The following is a 26230-nucleotide window of genomic DNA, read 5'->3' as shown; positions in this document are numbered from 1 at the left end:
CTCTGTCAAATTAAAGCCATTCCCTCTCGTCCTACCACTCCATGCCCTTACTAAAAATCCCTCTCCAGCTCTCACCTTTAGGTACTAGAAGGGGCTCTTAGGTCTGCCTGGAGCCTTCTCTTCTCCTGACTCAACAATCCCAGCTCTCTCAGCCTGTCTTCACAGGCCAGCACACAATAACTTTGCAGTTGGCTTTAAGGCTACATTCCCCTGGTTGCAATATTTAAAGACTTTTACCATCTCCAACTTACAGACTTGTCTTGGGTGAAATTATTCCATGTTGCATTTTAATTACAGAAATATCCATCTCCTTACATCTTACCATGCAAATTAAAAGAGCAGTGTCTTTGTTTACTCTTTGAATGATTTGACTAATTTGGTTATTAAATTGAGCAGTGTCTTTGTTTACTCATTGAATGATTTACCTAATTTGGTTGTGAAATTGCAATCCAGGAATAATACAAACTTATTGATTTGGTTTTGCTTTAATAGCTGTCCTGTTTTATACTTAGCAGCTGTTACTGAAAGTAGCTGAATTTTGGTAAAATACCTCTCTTTACCTCTGTTAAATGAAGAGAAGCTCTGAGGACGTGGATACATTATCAGCCTGCAAGTCTTGGTCATCAGTGTCTGTTCATGGTGCTACATCTCACCTTGGGACACAGAGCTCTGTAACTCTCACTCCTCTTTCCAGAGCACTGAAGAGGAGAGATGGGAACTGGTCCAGCCCTGTAATAAAGAGGGTTTTCTTCCCTGGCCTTAGCTCTTGGCTTGACTCAGCTGAGCAAATTTCCAAAGCAGTAATATGATCTGCCAAGATCCAAGGCTGGCTTGTGCCACACAATCAACACTATAACTCCATCCTCCAGTCACAGCATACCAGCTGGATGACAAGGACTCAGCCAAGTGTTACTCAGCATGTTTTTGGAGGCTCCAGAACAACACTAAGGCTTTGCATTTCACTAGCTTTTCTCTGTCTGGAGAAGATGTGAGCCCCTTAAGAAGGAATCCTGTTTTCACAGGTGACCCAATGGGCAGTTTGGGAAACAGGCATTTCCTCACAAGAGTCACAGATAATTTAGGTATTAATATTAGCATGTAAAAAAAAAACTCCCAACAAACAAACAAAAAAAACCACACAGAAGGCCTCAAAAGGGAAAAGGAAAATGAAAAAGAAGATGCATGCACACTCTGGAGAGATACACAACTGCTTGATGGTGGGATTAGCCAAGAAACCAAAAGATCCGTAACTTGGAGGACACCTGAAGAAACACAGACTTGAGAAGGGGTTCTGGACCACTGAAAGCAGATGGCACAAAAACTCAGGGACAGAGGCCAACACTGAGGTGGAGATTTGCATGCAGAATTTTGCTTTTTTGCCTCAATCTGTCTAACATTTTTGCTTGATAAAGACAGAGCATGTCTGTGCTAGAAATCTTATGCAGCACTTGTATCACCTATGATATGCCTTTGCATTAGGTTTTATAAAACCTAAAGGTGCATTCAAGTTACTGGAAAGTTTGTGGGATCTTGTAAAAACTTTAGCCTAGTGTAACTGGGCTGTGAGGAGCCAGATCTCAGAAAGGAGTGACACACTGAAGACTTTTATATTTGCCTGGTATCTAAAGACTCAGCAGTAAAGCCAATGTCTGAATTTGTTCTGTATAAGCAGGAAAAATGTTCTTGAATCCATATTTCAAATTATAACAGCATTGTTAATGTTGACTTTTAATTGCCACTAAGAACTGAAGTTTAAAAAAGGGCAAAAAATAAATAATTCTTGGTTTGCAGAGGTAACAACATCCCAGTGCACAGGTACCTCTCATCCCCAAAGCTGTCAGAGGCTGCTCACTCACCCCTCAGCTCACTGAGTCTGGACACCTTCTCCACATGTTGTCCAACCCACTCCCACACACTCCCCATCACAGCATCTCCCCCAGAGCTGCTGAGGAGAGGTATCCCAGACAGGCAATCAGCTCCTAAGGTGCTGAGATGTAATTCTTCCATGTTTTTCCTACCCACAGGTCACTTCCCATGCACCTCTTGGCTGGATATTTTCAATTACAATCCTCCATCCCTATTTGAGAACAAACCAGAAAATGCTGGGTGCTCCTGAAACTGATATGCAGAAAACTATGAGTTGCCAGCCCTCATCCAAAGTCCAGCAGCCTGTGCCTCTCCTAATCTGTGGTGATAACTATCTTCAGGGAATTTAACACTATCTTGAGAATGCCAGAAAGATAAGCAAATGCATAAAGGTCCCAAACATGCAGACGATTTAGGACAGTAATAAGTCTTAGAAAGAAAACAGTGAATCATTCACCAAAAAAAGTATGTCTATTACATTTTTAAAAAACCTCTCACCATATAATACTTTTAATTTCATTTTATGAAGATTCTTTTGAAGTGTCGAAGTAATTTGACTCCCCATTAGCTGTCTCTTGAGCTCTTAATTGAATTCTAACCATAAAATATGATTATATGCTGTATGAAGTTCATAGGACCAATTTCAAAATGCCAGAAATAACCTTTAGCATGATTTAAATAGCACTGGCCTGAACCTTTGCAGGCAGTGCCACTGGCTTTCAAGTATGTTCAGAATAGTTCAGAGGCAGCATCCCTTAATGTATTTTTTATTGTCATGGAAGGAAGCCATGGTAATGGTTATTTTGAAGCAAGGACATTTTTCTGCATTATCATCTTATTCTAGCCAGAGTAAGGGACTCAATTTGAAATGCAATCTTTAAAAAAAAAAAATATTTCTGACAAAAAAACCTGCACCTTAAAATGGACAATTTTCAGACTAATATTATTAGTTGGGCTATTTCTCATCTGAAAGCAATCATCTCTGGTTTAGATTTGTACCTGATATAAAAGAAAATATGTTGCTGAGTTTCACAATACCATATGTAGTGAAACTACCAGGGACAGCTTCACAAGCCATGAGCATGCACAGTGCTACTGTGGCTGCTGCCTAGGCACCTATAAAACTCCATCAACAATTTCCACCCACGGACTGAAGTTGTTAATTCATTTGTTGCTTCTGAGAGGTAAGGACATGTTAGCTGCAATTTGAGGCTAGAAAATTAAGGATAAAGAGTGACTAGCTGCAATTTGAGGCTAGAAAATGAAGGATAGAGAGTGACTTATAAGGTCAACCAAGAAACCCATGGAATTACATCTTCCCTAGAGTCCCAAGCCAATAGCTGTAACTGCAAGACTGTCAGTAACAGCCCACATTTCAGGTCACTCTATTACACTTGTTTCACTCTCTTGCAATGATGCTCTTCAGTGCTGGACCTCTCCAGTGATGCAGAACTGTTGATGTTTCATACCCAGCTGCTGACATAGCTGTTCTGTGAAACCACATTGTTTCCTAATATGCATTCAGTGAGAGACATGCAAACAAGTTTTTGATCTGTTGAACAGCCTGGAGCTTAGTTCAGCCTATTCTCTCAAGCACAATTTAGTCAAGACAACCTTGCTGCTAAAACAGATACCGAGACTTTATGGTGTACTTGTGTGGCTGCAAGAGATGTGTCTGGGTAAGCATGACTTACTAATCATAGTTATGAGCAGATCCGGTTTTAAGCATGTAAATGGAACTACTTTAAAAAAAAAAATTGCGTCTCAGAGCAGAAATACCTTTAGGATTAACACGGTAAGAAGCTTCACTTACTGGTCTTGGTAAGCTGTACTGATACATTTCTGGTCTGTACGTGGGTACCCACTGTACCCCCGCTCTAGGCCGGGTCATGGTGCCCGGCGCGCTGGTCACAACCTCCGAGTAGGGCAGGTGTGGAGCCGAGCCGTACGAGTCCTGCCTGCTCTGGCCCCCGTGGCCTGCAGAGGCCAGGCTGAAGGCCTCCTCCAAGAGCATGTGCATCTGCTGCCGAACCTCGTCAATGGAGGGCTGAGAACTTAAAGTTGAGGTCTCCGAGTGGCCTTTGGCCTGACGGGACCTGCTGTAATTCCGAGGCTCGTTGACACGGTCAACATTTGTTTCTTCTATAATTTCGGGCTCGGTCTGTTGGGGGGAATAAAAGCACGTATATGTAGAAAGCTTTACAAGACAGTATTTGTGCTGCTTTGCAAAACATTCTCAAGCACAGATGTAACACACACAAAGTCAGGAATTGTGACAGTGGAGGCGCGCGACAAATATTGGAAAGGAGTGATATGATGCAGGGGAGTATAATAGCCTTTTATATACTACATTGTTTGCTGGGAATACTAGCAGGGACACTCTGTAGCAGATTAAATTGTCAATGACTCACTTAAAAACAATTAGAATTAATGTTTAAATTCTTTTCTTAGCTGTCGTATCAATGGGAGCACAACTGTGCCAGGAAGAGTATGGTTCCCTAAATAGTACCATCACTATGAAGGACCCCTCACAAAGGGACTGCTTATTGCAGCTACAGAGACTGAAATTTCTTTGTTCATTCTCTCACATTAAGATTTCAGAAGAATTAAGGTTTAGCAGTTTTCCTGAACTTTCTAACCCAGCGAGGACCACCAACAATGAACTATCACAAACTAGGTCCTGTGCCCTGCAGAGGATGCCCTGACCCAGCTCGGTCGTCTCACCCAGCCACCAAACAGGAGTTACACAGATATTTATGCAAAGTTAACGTGGGAACAGTGAATGAAGCACATTGGGCAGCTTAACTTGAAGGGTTACTCCTGGGGTAATTCCTTCTGTACAGAAAAGTACAAACATAAATCACCTCCCCGATTTTTTTGCCTGTAACTCCACGACAGAAAAGAATCATCATACTGCAAGAACTTGACAGTGAAATACCGCACTCCATTTATATTTTCTAAGATTAGTTTCACAGCCCATAGTTTTAAAAATATGTATTTTAAACCAGCAACCTAAAACAGCAACCAATTCCTTACAGATCTTTAAATATCTGTAGGATTATCCTCGTATCATCTAGGATACTAGGATAACTGGAATGAACGATAGGATATGTACTGTCTTCTATATATAGCATGAGGTTAGAACTGTGCTAGTGTTTAAAATAGACACAAATAAAAGAATACAACAGGATGTTCTTACTAAAAATTCCAGCCCTATCCTGATGGTTTGAGTCTTCTGTAACTCCTAGTGTGGCATTTTTTTTTCCATCTAATCATGCTTTTCTACATCTGAATAGGTAAGCAACTGTGACCCCAACCTTTTGCAAGCTATAGGACAATCATCATATATTTTTCCTTTTCACAGGAAACTGTCAAAATGACTTTCTTCTGTTATCAGCCACTCAGAGAAGAGTTACATTGCTAGTCTAAAAAGTGATAATAAATTTAAGCAAAAAATTCATTCATTTTCTCTGTTTTAAGTATATATTTCGTATTTAATGAAAATTCAGCAGCAAATGAAAGAAGAAAAATCAGAAAAATAGTGAATCATTTGCATGTCAGAATTCAAACATAGTTTATATAGTTATGTTTATACAGTGTATATTAGTCCAACTTCCAAACTACAAACCCAACTTCAGGCTTCCTAAGTGATATACAGGTCAGACTGGGAGAGGGAGAATGTAACTGCACAAAGTGAACGAAAAAACTTCGTAGGAAATTTTCAACTAAGTAATTTCCCTAAATTTTCTTCCTGCATTTTGATTCCACTGTTGTTTGTGTTGTTACAGTAAATAAAAATCAAGTACATTTTAGAAGCCAGACTATAAAATGCAATGGTAGTTTGTATAAGTGCAGCCAAAGAGCCTCTAAAATAACCCTGTCCCAACTGGGTGATTAATAACCACTGTACTTCTATTTCCTCATGCCTGTAAAAATGTCAGTGAGTGGAATCCCACAAGAGACCTACTAGTACCCAACGATGAAATAAATCAGGTTTTCTAATGGTGAAGCCATTAGACCTCAACAGAATGTCTAAAATATATCGTACGAATAAAAGATGCATATTAGCAGTCAACATTGAGTCTGTTTTGACTGATCAACATAAAAGCTGACAGGAAGATTTTGGAGGAGACTGGTTGGTGATCATTCCTTTTCCTCAAGTTTTATTTCAATTCACCCTATCACTTTCTGATGCATGCCATTTGCTTTCCTATTTACTGAAACACATATGTATCATAAATAATGCCACCATTTTCGCTAATGCAACCATTACAAAAAAATCACAATATTGTTCATACACAGTGACTGTAAAATAGAAGGGACTAGAGCTACATGAAGAAGGAAAAAAAAAATCCTGTACTGAGAGACAGACTTTATACACTTACATAATTCTGCTGCTGCAACTATATCAGAAAAATTCCTTAGGTGAACATTAATCCATGAGCTTTTTGAGGCATTGCATTAATTTAGCTAAGTCAACAAAATTATGCCAGCGAATTCTCTTCTATGTAGGTCTCTTGGATATGTATAATAGGGTCATTTTCTTCCTTTTACAGCAAAACCAGCCTAAATATTTTCTGCTAAGGTATACAGCAGTCTAGAGGTTCTAGAGTCTTTCCTTATGGCATTTGGTCTACTCACAGTTGTCTCTGAACATGTTGAAAATAATAAACATGTTAATAAAGTCTTCTTAATCTAATTCCTAGGTGAAGGTGATGATAGCAAACCCTGTTGGGATTCTTTAAAATTGAAAGATAGATACTGTTCAATAACAATTCATTTATAAAAGACACTATAAAGGCAAATAATATACTGAAAACATGAAATAGCAGAATGTACGTGCCAAAATAATACAAAAAGCTACATATTCCATATGGACATATATAGAATATTATATCTTTATGTTCATATCCTTAGCAATTTTCAGCGCTGAGAAACAGAACCATGATTCAGAGAAATATCACGAAAAACAATTAGAAAGAATGAAGTATTCTTAGAAAAGTATGAATGAAGTATTTTAGAAAACCATAATAGAAATATTAGACATTTTTTGTTGAAGGGGAACCCTATGGTTGTACGTATAATTGTTAAGGAGTTTTCTCAAAGAATCTGGGGGATCTTAATCTCTTTTCTTTAAAAAAAATTATCACTGTTGAGAAGATAAACCTCAACACACACAACAACATGGGTGTACTGGTAACAGCTCAAAAAAATCCATTTCTTAATCTAGAAAAAAAAATCTCAGGACACAAAGACAACATGAGCTATTTGATTCATAAACTTAATTATTTGGAACTGCTTATAAAATGCAAATTTCACTATTCTTTGGCAGGACTTGCTGCTAAATAACATGTGCTGGAAGGAAGATATTAGAGGAGTCTGAGAAGGCTGGAACCTTCAAAAGGACAAACTGGATGTCAAAAAATGGTACCAGGTGTTACTATATTCAAACCAGAGTCCTTCCTCACCCATTTTCAGAGGTCAGCTTTACAGAGGTGTTTAGTTGCACCACTGGTGAGATCCATATGAATTTCGTGCATAAATACAGCTCTAAGTGCCCACCCATGAGTATCCCAGGAGACGAAGCCCGTCAGACACTCGGCAGAGCTCTGAGGAACCTCAAACAGGAGTGAGGGAAACCAGCCCACGCTGCAGGCTGAGGCTTGGGAACTAAATTTCAATATCCTGTCCCATTTTCCCTGTGGCATTTTTTCTGCTTTCAGACAGGAAATACATTCCGAGTTAGGAGAGGTGCACTGCAGCGAATCTGCAGTGCATTGGGCAAAAGGATTTTATGTAACATATCAGTTAAACAGACTGTGCCAGGGGCAGGTAGCCCAAAATGCAGCATTAAAAGAGAGGTAAAAGCAAATTTTCTTTGTGATGTGCACAGATCTCAGAGTTTGCAAATACTTGCAGGACACTTCAGAATCCGCATAAACTCATTAATCTACTTTCAAAGTTTTTAACAAATTTCCTTTAAAATACATTTTACATATAGTATACACAATATACTAAAATATATTATTAAAATCTGCTGCCATGGCCCCTCTCAGAATGTTTTCAACACTGATTTCAGGAAAACATCCCCTGTGAAAAACTAGCTTTTGCTAGCTTAGTATTCTAATCCCTCAGAGAGCAGTGAACCAGTCATCCCACGTACGTGGCCCAACATGACTCCTGCTGTCTGATGGGAAGTGTCCAAATGCAGAAAATCATTTAAGAAATCTGACAACCACAACATGCCCTGAAGAATTCTCTAAAAGAGTGAAACTTCCCTGAACACATCCCCTGACCTTGGCACTCTACTTCACCTTGGTAAAAACACGCTCCTGGCAGCGGCGGGGGGGGAGGGTTGACAATGAAGCCCCACACAAAATGTTTGTCATCTACAGAGTTCAGAGGATGAACAGCCACAGGTGAACTTCCCTGCTTTCCAGAATGGTTTAGGCTTTCTCTGGGGACTGCTCTTCAGGGCTGGCTGAGCTACAGCAGTTTGTACACGTGACAAAGGATTGAAAAGTTCTACGTTACCCCAGTGTGGGGCCTATTTTTGTCCTCATTGTGAGTGCACACAGTGCCAAGTTGTACCCAGTGTATGTTGAGACTGCACAAGACAACTCATCTGCCTCGTGCTGGCTGTGTGAGCTCCTTGGACCGTAAAGCAGCAACTCCTCTGGCTGGGTTTGACATTTACCTATGCAAAACTCTCCCAGTTCTGAGGTAGCAAGAGGACAATATCTGTCCCTAAGGGATTTCCACAAAACATTGACATCAGGACTGAGGTGAAATTCCCAAAATTTGGTTGTTCATTCTTCTGACTCAACAGCTTCAGGCTGTTCTTCAGAACAAACAGGGGATTTTAATTGCCATGAAAAAAGCTCAGTCATGTGAGTGGCCGCACACTTAGAAGAACTATCTAACTTCAAAACACAGCATTTTGGCAAATAATGAGTTTCAGGGCAAATACTTTCTTGCATTTCAGACCATAAAATGATGTACAGTGATAAAGCACATGAAAGAGCCTGCGTTTTGAACATCCTGAGCTTTTTTTCAGGTTGCTGAGTGCACATAAAGTCCTCTAACACTAAATATCCCGTGACAATCTGTTTTGTGGCTTATCAATAGTTTCCCGGGTTTAGGAGTAAGTTAAGACTTTGCAGAGAAAATTTCACTGCATATATCCAATGAACTTACATCGTATCCACTGTTACGGATTCCACGTCTAGGCCTTTCTCGGGTCACGAGAAGATCCATCTCAGTTTCTCCTGGGCTAGGACTGTTCAGAGACTGCCTGCTCCTGTACACCGAGTTCTTCAGTGGCTGCCTAGAAAACATGGAATGAGGAAACAGTAAAATAAAAAGAAAACAAAAATAAGACAGGCAGCAGTTTTTAATACTTACCTTTATTCTAAAATGATGAGGTTCACAAAAATGCCACTTTATTATAGGATAGTCCTTCTATATGAAGTGCTAGAAATCAGCAATGTTATTAAGAGATGATTACATTTTTTTACTGCTAAGAAAATAAAGTTATGTAAAAGACATGGACATCGTATGTGGGAGCTTATCAGAAGATAATATGTCCCAAGAAGATATCAGGTCCCTTTTAACCTCGGCTGATATGATTCAAATTCATTAAAAAAATTATCAGAAAGAACAGGACCTCCCACAGACACAGACGGGGAGCAGAGGTTTGGTTGCTGATCCTGAGCAATGAGAGAGAAGCAGAATAACGCTCCACTGAAACAAACACCCAGCAGAGTGAACGGGAAGAGAAACAGGAGTGGGAGGAAACTGCTTGCAAGATGCTGTTTTTAAATAGCCAGTTTGGTGACTGGCCACAACTTCCTCAGAGAGCTGTGCTCCCTGGGGTTCAACTGCTTCCAGCACAGCTCTGAGCAACACTGGGGCGAAGTGCTGCTCATCCCTAGGCACTGAGCTTTCACCACTGTGTGCTCAGGAGCAAGGGGAAGCAAATGTAAGAGAAAGGCAGTGTGTAACTGAATACCCAAAATACCCTGTAATCTTTCCAGCACAACCATTTCTGCCCTTGTTACTGGTTATACAAAAACAAATATAGCATCCCTCTGTGAAATACCAAACATATCTGTACGTATCTTCAGGAGCGTTTGTCAAATAGTGATACAGGATCTTTATCAAACTGTATCTTTTAAGAAGGCTACTTCTAAACCAGAGGAATTTAGGAGTTGTTTTCATGCTGTATCTGTCCATTAGTCATTTTCTTTGCACAGCCCAGAGAGCCACTGGTCCCGTTGTAGATCAGTAACAGATGAAATAATGGCATGGCAGCCTCATTTATTAACACAGTTAGAGCCTGATACAAAGTTATCTTTGTCTAGCCATGCTATTTTTCTGCTTTGTGCAATTACTCCATTCACAATATTACAATTAGATCAGGTCATCTAATGTGTCTCTGTGCTGCTTACACAGGGGACCTGGCAAAGTTCACAGTGAAGACAAGTCACACTGTTATGTCTGAATTCGCACCTTCAGTCACTGCATGGTTTAATGACTCCAGAGCCATCAATGGAATGAACAGACAAGATGGTCTAAATTAATTCACTGATAAATAATTCTTCAGATATTCCAGATTTGGTTAGCAGCACTTTTTACCTTGACAGATTAGAGAAGAAGAAACTGTTCTGCAGAAATCCAGGAAGTGGGACATTTACACGATCAGACAGGATAAAAGGTAGGACAATGAAATATCAATTTCACACTTCTGATTAAACAAATTACTCAGTCACGTACTTAGTTTAAAGGCAAGTTTCAGAAACTTCTGTGTGTGACCTCTGATCACAGATCACCACGCTCATGTTTGAAAGTCCCAAATGCGCTGCCAAAGCAGAAGACAAGCAGAGCTTTTGAAATAAGTTTCCTCTATAAAAATAATATTGAACAAATTCAAGTTCCTTCTCTTGTTTCTTCCCATATAGTCTTCCTCTGACTATAATGTCGATATTACCAGAAAACAGGGAGAACTAGGTTATGCAAAGGCTAATCAGATCTGATAATCCTTATCTGCCTACATTAAAGGTCTCTAAAATTTCATATGTTTTACAGTAGGTTCATAAACACTTAGTTGAGGCAGTTGTGATATATTTTCCAAGGGATTCAAATATACAGCTCTGTAATACATGCAGATTCTTGACCTGATTACAAACTATTAAAGAAAATCCAAGAATAGTTCATATCATCACTAGGCTCTTAAAAAGTACCTTGAGATTGCCAATTACCTCATTTAAGAGAGTTTTACTAATGAGAAAGGAGGTATGAATGGTAACAACTGGCATTCAAATGGGTTAGCAAGTGCCTTCTGGGAATACAACTGGAATGTTTTAAAACATGAGTTTTATGGTACGGAAGACTGAAGAGCACAAAGTTGTTTGTTCTGGAAAAATCAAATCATTTAGCAACAATGTTTTTGTATGTCACTTTGAAATACAATTTAAAAATCATCCAAAACGTAAAGGTAATCTTGAGTAATCAACTGCTTCTCTATTTTCTGATATATTTTGAAAATGCTGTAATAATATGATTTAAGTTACACAAATATATACAAAACAGAAAAGAGTGGAATAAACCCTTTCCCTAAAAATTCTACTTACCTTTTAGTGATATCATTTAAAAAAAATGCAACTTTTCAGATTTTAATTGCTACAATTAATGACATAAACAATAATTCAAAGCAGAAAAAGTTGAAATTTTTTTTCAATTGTACGCTTCACTGATTGCTTTTAAAGCAATTTTACTTCATTACAGAAATACAACTCTATTGACTCATTTATCAATAACCAAACCCCATGCTACCCTGTAGTATTATTCAAGGTTTTCCTCCAGCAGTGTGCCATTTTAGCCATCTTATTTTTGTTAGAAAACTAGGGATAAATAACTGTCATGTGTGCTGCAGCATTATCGTGTTCACTTCCAGGTCCCAGTGTGAAAATTTTAGCACAGATTTTGGAGTTGCTTTCTTTGTAAACATCTGCAACATCTGTGAAGTTCATTACGTGTTCTGTGTCCTTACAGAAAGTGCATCAGAAATGGTTTTCTCTTCCCATGTAGGGATATTAAGCTATACATTTAACAAGTAAATGCAGCAGTCAGCCTTTCATGGTTCAGCTACACGCTGAAATCGTTCCTCCACTGCAGTTCACCTGCCTTCAAGCAGTTTATATCATGCCTGTGATCCCTATCTCAAATAGACTGTGACATGTTTACACAACACACGAGATAATGGGCAGGAAAAAATGTATTCTGGGATCTCTCATTACACTGGCACATGAGCAAACAAACATCAGTATATTTAACAAAAAGCAGATGGCTAGTATTAAAGCTTCAGTGTAATGCTTGAAACATTTCCTATGTGGCATGTGACACATAACAAACATCCAAAGCAACGCCTCAATCCACCACTGTATGTACAGCACACACTCACATCAATGTGTTAAAGAAACTTTCCAGCCACCTGCACTAAATATATTCCTCAACAAATGTTCCCGGTGTTCCATCTGTACCTTCTGGACAGACCATCCAGAGCAGGACTGCCCTGTAGTGAGGGTTCAGTTTCTTATTTTTTCAGTGCACAATAAATTGGAAAACTGCACAAGGAAATGATGCCCCAGGTCCTCCACCAAGAACATAACAGGTGAGTCAGCATCTTTTGTCTTCATTGACCAGTGCAACGGAGGGAAACAGCCCACCAAGGGCAGTATCCCTCAGACATTTAACTGCAGACCTACAGAAATTCATCTGATCGCAGATTCTGCCCATATTCTGAGCCAACACTACTTTTGTAATTCCTACTACAGTCCTTTTTATCTCTGTGCCCCAAGGGTAATCGCTGAAGTTGTGTGTGCAACATCTGTCACTACTGATGCTTTGACTGAAGTTGATTTATGCTCATTGGAAAATTTTGGTCTCTGCTTTCCAGGAGATGGGATACAAGACTGCATCTCCAGGCATGAGGGCCACCTCCAGAGGAAATGTACTTCAGTATCCCTTTTTCTCTCATGGATCAACTGCTGCTTGTCCCTGATTACAGTAAGAATCAGAGCCCTCCTGGTACAAGGTGCAGTGATGAACACACTCTTTTATAATCCTTCACACCGCTGCCACACCTGAGGAAGAGGAATCTGTGCCATTCCTGGGGTAGGACTGGTGAGATCTCCTCATTACAATATGTCAGTTTGTCTTTCAGAGAGCACCAGCAACAGAGAGCACGTCCACCCACCCGCCTCAGGAGGCTCAGTCAGAGTCAGCATGTGCACTCCCCCCCTCATTTCTAAAATGGGGAGATGAATACTACTGGTGTGCCATCCTCACGAGACAGTGAAGTGTTAATCAAATATTAGTACTGTTATACAATATGCCAGCCTCACATCACAGATGAGCACATTATGAATTCCTCTGTTACGGGCAGAGGAAGATCACCAATAACAGGTACACACAACACCTTACAGATACATTCTGAAATACGTGGACAACGTACTGGTTCTGTTATCTCATGCCTACTGCAATACTTATATTTGGATTAAAAATAATGACAAAATAATAACACCACTGAACTTTGGAAAAGAACAAATTCAGATGCTAACTTCCAGCCTAAAATGTACTCTCACTATTACTAAACACATTGCTACCACTTTTTCTGTTTACCTTTGAAAATGACTCAGAAGAACTTACTTACAACAGTCCCTCCCCTTACCTTTTTCTATCTTTCCATTTGTTTGGTTTTTAACTACATTGCAGTTTTACCAGAGGACTTGCTTTCCATGGGTTATATGAATTTTCTTTATAAAGCAGGAGGGACCAGTGACCACACAACAAACAGCTGGCTCATTAGGAATGGCTTCTCTGACTCCCTGGACATCACCCTTCCTACCAGATGAAGAAGCTGCATGTAAAAAGTCTCACCTGTTCTTAGGCTCAGCAAATGGAGATGAGACATCTGCATCGGGATCCAAAATGTGGTCAAGCTCTTTCTGGTTTTTTTCGTACATCCTTTTTCTGTCTGTCAGCCCCTTGTTGTTATCAACCTGCGGGAAGTCATAGTAGCCCTTCCTCTTGGCTTTCAAGCGCAGCTTGTTGCGGTAATGTTCTATATCGGACTTCTGCTTCAAAGCCTTGTTCACCTAAAAGGCAAGAAGGTGTTTGAAGGATGGTGGTGGGCTGGCCACTTCCAAACGACATTGTCAGGGTGTGTTTGATGCTCTGCATGTGTCATCTCTCAGAGCGTGTTTCGTACCACACCGTGCCATCTGCAAGCAGCGAGGAACTGCAAGTGAACAGAGTCGCTGCATTTTTATGGCTTGGCAGATGGTTAAATAATTTTAGCCTAAAACCCGTGTACCGTTACAACAGTGACTCAGATACACCCACTGAAGAAAAACACTGATGATGTTAGCCAGTTGGTGTGACCCAACACCCTGCTTGCTTTTGGGCACCACGGGAAGAACTCACCGATGAAAACTCTTCTAGGGTCCCATAAGTACATATCTGTTATAGGCCCCTGTCAGAGAGGATCCTTAAAAAAAGGGTGTTTGGTGTGACCTGGTCCAGCTCAGTCATGGTTGCTCCTAAGTATTGGGAAAATTTCTCTCCTGCTTCAAATTGGCAGTTACTTGGAAATCAGGAATTTACTTGGGCTTTGTGCTTCCAGTGTCGAATTCTGCAGTCTTCTCACAAATTACAGGAAGTGTATGAGCAAGGAAGCACACAGCAACAGGAGTCTCATCCTGTTGCTTTACAGAAAATAGATGCTGAAGTCTAAATAAGCCTTTCTCTGAGTTTGGAGGCTGCATGGCAAGTCAGGATTCAAAACACAAGTATGAAACAGAGCACAACAGGCTGCTGGAATCCAGGCCCACATGGGAAGCCTGATGTCTTTTACTGTGTCTCTGGCAACAGCCTTCCCTGTTGCTTTTAAACGAGGTCAGGGAGTTTCTGGCAGATCTTTAAAGGACTGTTGAAGTGTGAGTTTGCAAACAAGGCACCTCTCTTGCTTGTTCCCATCATGTTTAACAACTAGATAAAAGCCTCAGTCCTTTTGTAAATGGACCAGTCTTGATTAAATGTACATCAAAACATGAATATAAGTGTTGAAGTCAAAGCATGTTTTTTGGCCAGCGTCTGGATCAGACATTTGCACCATCCCACTCTTTTTCACAGTAAACAACTGCACTCTCTGTGTACAGGCTGGAGTGCAGACTGAGCAAGGCCACGGTCCCACTGCATCCCTTCTTACTGTCAATGAGAGGTACTTCTTAGTATAAAAAGATCAGCCTGGCACTCAGATGATCCATACACATTGCCACGCTCAGTCGCAGAATTCACATAGACAAAGATGTGATTCTGCTTTCTGCCTTCATTACTCTTTTTTTTTTAATTCATATGATAGGAGAGAAGGACATCGGGAAGGTAGGAATATAGAAAATTGCCTCTTCCAAGGCTGCAGGCATTCACAGGTGCATGTGAAAGAGCAGATCTTAAATTCTCAGATTTCTCAGTCCACAGTGCTAATGGACCTTTATATAGCATCAGGGTGAAAAGCTCCTGCCAGTCCTCAACCCTAACAGGCTCAAGATTGTTCCACTTGTGGCTGTAGCCAAGGAAACAGCTGGAGACATTATCAGACGGTCCTTACCTCTCCATTAATGATGGCAGATTCCTGGCTCCTCTCTGATGCAGCATGAACAGCAGGCAGGGCCACAGGTTTGATGGCTATGAGCTGTACTGATCCAGAAGAGGTGTCGAAGGGGTCAATGGTGGATTTGGCAATGTTATCAAAGAGAATGCCTCCTTCCTCTTCATCGCTCACGGGCACTAAAGCACATCAAACTCATTCAGCACAAAGACACAAATAGTTTTGCTGCATGTTCAAGGTAAAATTCAGGAAGTACATGCTTTAGATTTATGATGTTCTCACTGCACTCGAGGTGCAGACCTGGGAGACCCTTACACTGGATAAAACATCCCATTAGATCACAGAAAACATTAGGTATTCAAAGGATTATCTGTCACTTCCCCAAGGAAGGTTGATTTCCAATCTGCACTAATAAGATGGGAAAAAAGGAGAAGAATGAAACAGAAAATTGCATGAAAATGACAGTTAAAGTACATGTTTTCCTAGATTTCACATGGAAACACACATACACACAAATCGTCACATGCCAAATCATCAGTAGTTACACCTGATCTAGCCCGAGAGCAGATTTTTTTCCTGTCTTATACTTCAAGAGCATACTCAAAATTTGCTGAAATAAGTAGGTTTATTTGTCAAAAGTTGTTAATGCTAAAAACGCTATCTATGAAAATAAAAGCATTATTGCTGTGTGTTATGAACGCCCTTAAGAAACTGATGACATCCAGTTTTCTGTTAATTTTTTGCTTTGCAAGGCAGCACCTCAGGTGTCTGTAAACTTAAACTGTTAAAATTTCTTAAGAGGCAAAAAGAGGCTTCTGTCAGTCTTTAAAATTAAATGGCATGGCAAAGCATCTTTAGTTTTGGGTTTCTACATAAACGGATAATTCTTTCACATGCAATTGGGCCCTTCTCCTCAAACTTTTTTTTTGTAAACCTCCATCACCTCATCAGTTATTGAATCTGAAACCTCTTATCCTCATTTTGGAATGAAAGAATGACACCAAAGCAAGAGCACAAATTCTACAAAGAGATCCTTGCAAACATTTTTGAATAATTAGGCTATTAGAGGGAAGAATGTTTGCTCCATCTCCTAACTGACAGGAGCAGAGATCCTCTGCTAAAGAACAAAGTGGTCTGCTCTAAATTTATTTCCTCTGAAAATACACTCTGGTTTAATATTTAATCACTGCACAAATTACAATGGACTTGTATAAACTCAGCGGTTTAGACAGCCAATAATTTTGTAAGAAAATATTTGACAGCAGTAACATAAAATATGAACCCGCTGAGTAAGCTCATTATCTTTCTGTCTGTGCTCATAGTGGACTGGAGTTGGCACCACTTGAGCTTTTGAGTAATATATGAGTTAAATCATTCTGTCATTAAATATTGTCCCTCCAGCTCCACGGAACTGTCCAAACAGGATGGAGTCTTTAGTGGGTCTGAAATCCCCTTGTCCCTCCTGGGGTTGTTCAAACACTCCAAAGTTGTGTGCTCAGCAGAGCGAGCGGATCACAGGCAGTGGAAATAACTGCCAGACTCCCCCGACCACCACACCCTCCAGGACATCACACCAGCAGAACCAGACAACAGAGATCCTTGCCTGTCACAGACCACAGTGAACAGGAAGGTATCCACAGGACAATGAGCATGGATGCTCTTCCCAGGGGGAATTTTGAACCAGTTCTCGTGTAAGTCGCCACATGCAGTTCTGGAAGTTGGGTCTTGTGCATAATTCATTGCTGAAGCCTCCACACCACCCTAACAGGGCACCCCCATGGTGACATGACTGTCTCCAAGAGAGAAAAAGTTTGTCTGAATTGTATTTTTTACCAACAAAGATGGTCTCTCTTCACGATTACAGCTCAGGTGAGCCTGGATAGTGACTGATCAGCAGTCCAAGTACGATGAAATTGTGGAATCCCTTCTCTTTGGCTGCCTCTCTTGGCATTTGCCTGAGCCAGGCATGCCCAAAATCCCTGGCTAAGCATCAGTTTGAAAAACATGATTCCAAACATCCTCTGCATACCCTACTTAGGCAAAAAGCACCAAGAAGCACAGCTGTGTTCCCACCCCAGTGTGTCAGAAGGGCTGCACCTGCTGAGACCTCAGCAGTGATGCCCAGCACCCACAGAGAGCAAGACTAGCTACAGGTGCACTGGTTGTCTCCTCAGTCCTCATTTCAGGATCAGAAACCAAGAGTTTTGCTTAATGAAACAAAATTCCTCTGGTTCAAAGACCCATCAAAGAAAAGAAAAATTAAGGGTAAAAAGAATCAAATCACAGATAACATCTGCTTCTGACGTGGAACACTAACACCACAGAGCACCCTCAGTATCATCATGAGCACATCTCCTGCATCTATTGCAGTGCTATTGGCATGGAAATAAAAGCCAAACGGGAGTAGAAATTAAAATTCTACTCCACCTAAGCTTAGCATTGGTTCATTTATTGGCATTTATAATATAAAAGCAGTCTTTTTTCCCATTGCCCTTTTTTTTCCCTCCGGTAAGTGATAAAGAGCATGTGATCTGCAGTTACTGGCACACTGCTGTAGTCTGTAGTAGCAGTGAACCGTAGCAAGTACTGTGGGAATTTTATTATTTTCTCCTATCCAGCTCTTCCTGAGAGAATTTACAGCAAGTATTTATAACATGATTGAATCACAACCACCTCCAAACTTTGAAAAACAAACTAAAGGGATTTCAGAGAAAAGGGAGAGTCCTGGAGTGTGTTTCACTGCCCTGGCCCAGTCCACCCATGCCAACTGGGCAAGCAGCTGCCCAGGATGAGAAACTCCAGAAAACTGCCCAGATATTCTTTATAGTCACTCACAATGAGCACCCTTGCTCATTATAGTTGGCAACACAGATTTAAAGTGATGGTTTTAACCTCTCTTTTTTAGCAGATGCACTCCAACATTCCTGTGGAGTCATTGTTTTTACTCGTGCTTGCACTGTGTGCTCACACAGACTTAAAGGTTCAGTGGCAGAAAAGGGCAAAACGCAACTCAATCGCCTACTTAACAGCAACTTCCCATCTGTGAAACATCTCGCGCTAGATATCCCATGCCACATGATCCACTGAGATTGAATTACTCCTCCTAATCATTCTGTGACTGAAGTACATGAAGATACATCCAGAGCAACCATTTATTTAGGTCAAGTGCCAGCTGCAGTGAAGACCAGCGTGGCACTGGCTCCTTGAAGAGCAGGACCATCACTGAAGCTTTATCTCCACACCACTGCAGCTATCAGAACACAAGATTTGCTCGGTGCACGCTGCCTCAGGGATGTTATCCTCCTCCCATTTCCATGCAGCTCTGTGCTATTCCCAGCCGGCAGTGCCAGCAGGTGGTGCTACCCACTCGTGACACTGGTCCCGTGGAAAAGTGGCTGTGGAACTGTAGCTCTGAACGGTTAAAAACAATTAGATAGGTGAAGTACTCTATTTATATTTAGTTGTTAATTTATAGCCAAAAAGCAAAAGTCACACTTTTGTCAGCCAAAGATTTCAATGAAGGGCACAGAAGATTTCTTCTCTCCTCTCTCTTTCCCTCTACCTTGTCTTTCCTCCTCTCTGCCCCATAAAAATACATTGAAAGGGAGGTAAAAAAAGGACTGAAATACTCACCCACCAAAAAAAAAAAGGGACATTTAAATCACCTGTGAATCAGGTAACCTTGCAGCAAAACACTTTTAACAAAGATGTGTGATGTCCTGCTCAGGAGCAACCATTTGACTGATTTTGGAATCCTCAGAAAAAGAACGATGTCAATGGAATAAAACACATAAAGCCAAAACCTGGAAAACACCTGCAAGCAGGTGGACATGCTCTGCCTTTTCTTAGGTCGTTCAATGAAGTACTAACAATTTTCAAAGATTAGTTTTGCATGAAGGGAAGGCAAACATTGTAACCATACCCATAAAGTATACCTACAGTTTGAAAAAGAGCAAACAGTGCCACAGATCTAAAAAAAAATAGCTCCTTAGGAAAGAGCCCACATATATCAATATTTAAAACAGAAATCTTGATTCCTGAATGTAATTTAATAATAGGGAAATTATTTTCATTTTAGAGAAAACACCTCTATTAAAAAAAAAAATAGACATTTTCTGCATCATCCAGATCATACCATCGGTCAGATGATTATCTCCACAGAAGTATGAACAAAAGCTCTCAGCAATGTAGAAAGTTCTGTTTCTGAAGGAGTTTATAAGCCTTCAAGTAAAATACAAGTTTCCTAACATTAATATCTAACCTATTCAGGACAGAAACACCTCTCTATCAGATACTGCTTATAAAATAAACCCAATTGCAAGATGGTGCAATTCTAGACCTTTCACAAACAGCACAAATATTACATTTTCAGAAGCAGACACCTTACAGACTAATGTGGAAGCAGCTCATGATTCCACCTGGACAGTATTTTCTTACATGTAAAGTCTGCTAAATTCTTGGTGATGAGCATGAGGTGTTGCAGTCCTGCATTTGCCTGGGCTCCTGAAGCAGGAGTCACCTGAGCAGGTCATTTGAGATCTCTAAACTGGTATTTGCAGGTTTTCTATGAAAATATATACATGGGGTGTCTACTCATCTCTTAGCTGCCAGTTTCATCCACTTTTTATGAAGGTTTCCCATCCTTATAAGCAGAAGCAAGGATCTCTCTGTGGTTATGTCTTCTCCTCCAACTACATCTGCCTCATCTATTTAAATATCAAAATAATTCAAAAAAAGACCATGTAATTCATAATGTTTTCAGCAAATCCATCAGCCCCTTTTCTTGGCTGGCATTTCCGTAATACCATCGTAGGTATGTTCAATAAGTAAAAAAAAATAAATTTGTAAGTGACAAAGATGATGACTATAAAAAGAAGATAGGGAAGGCATAGGAACCTAAAACAGAAGTCAATTCTTTGAGAAAGTAATGCTCCAGGAGCTTTAAAAACCTTTGCAGAAATAGTTTTCTCTTTGCACAATAAAGCTGTACATTTGACTTCTTCAGTGCTGACATATTAGTGAAAAATCATGACCATCCAGACTGCCACTGGATCTGATGGCATGAACATCTACGTGCTCTTCAAACTGTTGCTTGGATGAAAACTGCTGTCAGACTCAATTAGTGGCAGAGTAAAGCTCATCCAGAGGGAAAGGCAGACACGAATGAAGAAATACTCAATTGTGCGACTACCTGGGGACCCCAAATCCCTCAGAGCTCTGCTGCAACAGGAGCCTTAGCAACATTGTACGAAATATTTTCGTGCCATGAGAAAAGTAATTAAAAACACCGGCTCAAAAATAAAAAGAATTTAAAAAAAATTTTAAAAAGGCAAGTTGGGTTAGACATGCCAACCTAAAAGAGGCCAAGCAGAAAGTATTTTCCACCTACCCTATGCAAGTTCCACCACGCCTGTGAATGCAACACTTGGGTGGCCCTACCCAGACATGAGGTTGCCAAGATATTTACATTTACTGCAAGAAAGTAGCTCCCATGAAGTCCCACCCATCGTCCTCCACAACTATGTCCTTTTCATTCCATTAGCCAAACTTCTGACAGCATCCACGTACAGAGTTCAAAAAGTGAACCCAAAAAGTGAACAAAATGTCCGGTTTCATACATTTAAAAAGAAAATCTGCATTTCTTTTTAAGCCAGTTGACAGTAAACGCCCACAATATAAACCCAGAAGCACAGTTTAATGCATGGAACTGATACAGTAACGTGGCTGCTTCACACCAGTCTGAAGGGTTGGACTTGATGATCTCAGAGGTCCTTTCCAACCCGGCTGATTCTATGATTCTAAGCTGTATGGACAACTTGGAGGTGCTGTTTTCCTCCCACTCAGTCTCTGGGGAAAGAGGCAGAGGAGCACTGGTATCTTTTGCTTTGTAGGAGTGTGCAGAAACTCAGAAGTTCACAAAAGAGGTTACAACACTTGGCTGCCTCTCGCAAACCATCAGCAAGGAGAGAAAGCAGCAGGAAATGGTACTGACTAAGTTTGAAGAAACAAAGGGTTCCCTGTCACCAGCTGGATGCCAGCAGGGTCACAGCGCTCTCAATATCTAAAGCAAGTAAACAACAACAAAAAAAAGCAGTTGAAGAAACTGAAACTGCATGGGGAAATATTAGGCTGCGTCACACAAGGTGGAATCTTTGGAGGGAAAAAAAAGGAATCAACATATAAAGCATCTGGGAGGTTCAAGGAGAATAGTGACTAGTACCAACACACAGGATTTCAGCTGAACAAGTGGTTTTTGTTTAATTTTGGGGGTTTTTTACTCATCTATGGTTAAATGTCAGTAAATTACTCCAAAAAGCCTAGGAATTTACCGTGAGGGGGTGAAGAGCTAGATCAAGATCCTTTCTGGGGCAAATGAAGCTAATGCTTCAGGAGGAGGGAACGAATAATGAAAGGAACAGACCCCTTTCTCTACACCATGAATTCTTCCCAGAACTCTGATCTCTTAGCCTTTCAGAGACACACACATCCTGAATGGGAATCATCTCACTTCAAATCTGCACATATGCTCCAATGCATTTGACAGGGATCTTTTCTTACTGGAAAGGGAAAGATGAATACCTCCAGAGCAGATCTGTCCCAGTTGGCCATGACCCTCTGGAGTCACAATATTAGTCAGTCAGATTAGGAAACCAATTCTAAAGCATCAAAAAATTGGCAGCCCTTTCCACATTTTACTCCACCCAGCAGAGAAAAGGCAGACAAAGGGTCATGGATGTTTGCTGGGTTACACCACATCCTCCAGCTAACTGTGTCAAAGCAGGCCACTACACTGCTGCCACTGGATTACTTTGCTGTTGCCACATGTCATTCTATTTTGACTCATGGCAGACAACTGCTCAGAACTTCAGAAAAGCAGGCTCTGACGCTGAGCTGCCACATCAGACAGTGTGAAAACTAGTGGCCCACGCTTCTGTAGAATAAAGGAGGCAGTGTATCATAGCTTGGCTGAGTTACACCCAAAAATCCCTTTGATTTTAGCTAAGCAAATAACACAGCCAAATTTTGCTCCCCTGCTACTTTGTTCCTGCAGACAGCTTCTGCCTGGACAAAAGAAATTACAGTCTTAGAGACTGATATTTTAAAAAGGAGTGAGGCCCGTGACTGAATTACTTCTGAAAAGTTAGACCTGTTTCCAAAGGCAATATCCAAATGCTTAGAAGATGAGAAGCTGGTCCAGCTGGGATCTCTAGAAGGAGGAAAAGAAGGTTTCTAACACAAAGAAGTTTAACTCCTTGGGAATGCTGCTTGTGCATCTCCACCTGTGACGTGTGTCCTTTTGTGAGGATGAGGTTCAAGTACAAATCTGAGTTCAACTACACAAATTCTTATCCCAAAAAGTGTGGAGTCATATGTTTCATTAAGAACTTCCACAAAATCAAAGCTTTTGTTTTTCTCAAAAAAAACCTCAAGCAACCACACTCTCCCAAAGATGCTAATGGAAAGGTTTTCCAACTTGAAGGTTGGAAAAAACAACCTATATAAATTTCCTTGGCATCATTTTGTGAGGAGCTGGTGAAAGGTTGTAATGTAGGCTGCTTTAGTTCTTTAGGTGTGAGTGGGTTCAGCCTTTTGCTCCTCCCTGAATGATGTTTGGCCTAATAAAACTAGAGGTGAAAGTGCAAATATCCTGTTGTTCTCTTCCACGCCCTCCTAGAAACCCATCTCAGAAACTGCCAGTACCTCTGTTGGCTGATTCATTCATATTAGAGTTCTCTAACATACATAACTGGGCACTTTTTTTTTTTTTTAAGAAAGGTTTTAATTTCTTTTAAGTGCCTGAAGTAAATGAAAGCACAACTCACCAACTCTTAGAAAGTAAGCTTTACATTAATATACTAATAAGCGTTCTCTAAGAAAAAACATGCATTTATCTTACAAGAGCTTATCACTGTTTGACACAAGCAGATATTTTATTTGTGTTTTCTGTGGAAATAATGCTCAGCTGAAGAGTTCTCCTGATCCTCAAAAACATAAGGTCCTGAAGCCAAGCCTGTCAGTCTGTGCTGGTTTCACATTGTTCACTCTCAGCCCTGACACACTCCATTTGGAGTCAAATTTGATACAAGCCACATGGAATTTACGTACTGAGGTAACATCCAGTGCTGTCATTTTTCCCCTGTAACTAAATGTCAGCAAGAAATAGAATCTAAAATTGGCCTGTAACTATGGCAACTAATGAGCCATTCTAACTTGGAGTCCCCAAATCAAGCATGTGACCATCAAGGGATTCATTCCAGTTCCAAGATGCTGCTTTTCAGAGAAGAAAATATGCTGTTGCTTTTCCTGACATGCGTGTTAGAGCTGTCAGCCCACAGCCAGGCTGGAGAGCTGGAGCAGGCTCAGGCAAACAGCTGGGAGAAAAGCTGCTTCTTTCTTAAATGGGAGGGGAAAACAGCCAATACATTATATGGATGCTAATCCCACTGGATAAAGGTAAAACCCTGTGAAAAGAACAAACTATCAGAGACGACAACAGTGTTTGTAATCACAGCACCGGGGAACAAAAAGTGGAGGCTCTGTGAGGAGAACTAATGGGTGCCTTCAACTTCAACAGGCATTTGGGATCACACAACTCCAAAGTCAACTCCATAATTCTGATAAGGGGAGGTCATTTCATCTCCCCTGACCACATCTTCCCCCTCAGAAGCTGTTCTGAAAGGGTTGTTAGAGGAAACTACCAGCATGCAGTAGGCACAAATGGTTAGAATCTACAGTATGAATGGAGTATACACTAAAGTTGTTTTTCCTAGGGCCCTAGAACTAGAAATCATTTAGCTATTAAATAACGTCATTATTCAGGTTTTTTTCTTTTCAGAAGAAAGAAGAGAGAGGGTAAAATAAACATGTAAACAAAGCAGTTATTAGCTTTCCAGCATAATTTGAAAAATGCATGGTTATTCCTATCAAATAAAGTTGCAGCTAAAATTCTAATGAAAGTAAGATATAAACTAAAGGGTCACTATTTCTTTATACTACATTGAAAGTTTCTTTAAGTAGCGTGTGTATGTTCTAGAAATGTACCACAGTCCAGATCAGAAGAAAGGATTCTGTGTTAGTCAATTATTTAACAAAAAACCCTGAGTTCTTACTAATTTTCTTTGAAGATTTAACACCTAACAAAAAAAACCCAAAAAAGTACCTTCACTAAATTATTTTGCCTACACGTGTAAACATCACCTGGCACTGGTTTTGAATATTGGCTTCACTGGGTAGGTAAGAAAAAAGACAGCATAAATTACAGCTTTTAACTCTGGAAACCATAAACACTGTTGTCTTGTAAAATGAGCTATATTTGGAAAAATAATTAAACACGTTGAAACTTAGAACTGTTAACCACTGTTTTCTATTCATAGCTACGGGAGCAAAGCTATAACCCAGGAGAAATAAGCAGAGAGACATAAAAAAGAAAAGCAAGGAAGAAAGGGGTGAAATTCTACTCTTATCAGGTGTTCCTGATATATATCAAGTCATAAGGTCACCACCATCAAGCAAAGCCTTGTAAGAAACATCCAGTGTAACATCCTGGGTGCATCAGGAAAAGCTGCCACTAAGTGTTAATAACAAACAGCTGTGCCAAGGATGGTTAGAGAACAAAAGATAAAACACTGGATGTTTCACACTTTCTCAAATTAATTTTTACCTAATTAATTCATCTTCATCAGATCTGGGCCAGCTTAGCAACAGCAGCAGTGGAAATTAACATCTTTGGGCTCTACACAATAAAAAAAGCTGTAAACCCTGTCCACCTACTAAGCTGCAGCATATCTTCATTAGTTTACTGGTATTTCAAGAAAAAAGAAAAAGGAAAGGAAACAAAAAAGAAAACTTGCAAAGGCCCACACAAAGAGCAAAAAGCATAGTTTCATGGGAACTTGAGAAACAGTTAGAGCAGCAAAGGGGAAAGAAAAAAACCCAACAGATCAGCTACACACACAATATGCCCAAAGTACTGCTGAGGGTGCAAGAAGGTGGTTTTGGCATCGCTATTGCCCATGTGGGCACGGCTCTGGGAACACCCACAAGCAGCTTTCATCAAGGAACACATCTCACCATTTCTTTTCCTTCCTTCGTCTTTTGTCACTTTTTGAGGTGCCATCACTTTCTGGAGGGAGCTCCGTCCAGAGCTGGGCTTTCCCGACCCATTGCTGATGATGGAGCCATTCTGACTTGGGGACCGGCTGCAAGTAACCATAGCAACAAGGCAGGATGTGAGTTCTTCCTTATAAACCTCATTTCAAGGTTATTTCATTTGCACAGTTTGCATCACTGAGTTTTCAAGTCTGACTTTGTACCAAAAGGAGACAGAATATAAACTGCACACAGAAACACAGTGAGGTAGGAGCAGAGTGATGGGAGGTGAACACGACTTTCTCAATTAGTTCAGGGCTGATGGGCATCTCAGTGGCTTGGAATGCAACTGCTTCTCATGCAAAAGCTCTACAATGACAGAAATGCCACTGTAGAGGACAAAAAAAAAACCCCATTATCAATTCAATGTCATTTGCCCGGTTAAAATAAAGTAGACCTTTGCTTTTGTATGTATGGATAAACCAGTTCCTTTGTTATTTAGCCTGTATTTACACTGAACTGTTGTCAGCCATAATGCAAAATTCACTCACTCACTTCAGACGTATGCACACACAACGTGTTAAGAAAATTCTCCTTTTCTCCTCT

At 40.4% G+C, this 26230-nt stretch overlaps 1 protein-coding gene across 1 annotated transcript in view; it reads right to left on the bottom strand.

Annotated features, from left to right (window-relative positions):
* Window positions 1–26230, bottom strand: part of KIAA1549L (KIAA1549 like) — a 128326-nt gene that overhangs the window by 12997 nt on the left and 89099 nt on the right. Inside the window, exons 13-17 of the mRNA XM_027714515.2 lie at window positions 25607–25734; window positions 15536–15714; window positions 13807–14024; window positions 9064–9193; window positions 3680–4027 (exon numbers count right to left, since the gene is read on the bottom strand). Of these exons, the coding sequence (XP_027570316.1) occupies window positions 3680–4027; window positions 9064–9193; window positions 13807–14024; window positions 15536–15714; window positions 25607–25734 (1003 nt within the window). The remainder of the gene's footprint in view (window positions 1–3679; window positions 4028–9063; window positions 9194–13806; window positions 14025–15535; window positions 15715–25606; window positions 25735–26230) is intronic.

This window comes from Pipra filicauda, unplaced genomic scaffold (assembly GCF_003945595.2).
Source record: "Pipra filicauda isolate LSUMZ 115617 unplaced genomic scaffold, ASM394559v2 scaffold59_size3379749_pilon, whole genome shotgun sequence".
NCBI classification, from domain to species: domain Eukaryota; kingdom Metazoa; phylum Chordata; class Aves; order Passeriformes; family Pipridae; genus Pipra; species Pipra filicauda.
Note: the sequence above shows the minus strand (reverse complement) of the source record. Positions and strands in the feature narration are given on the sequence as shown.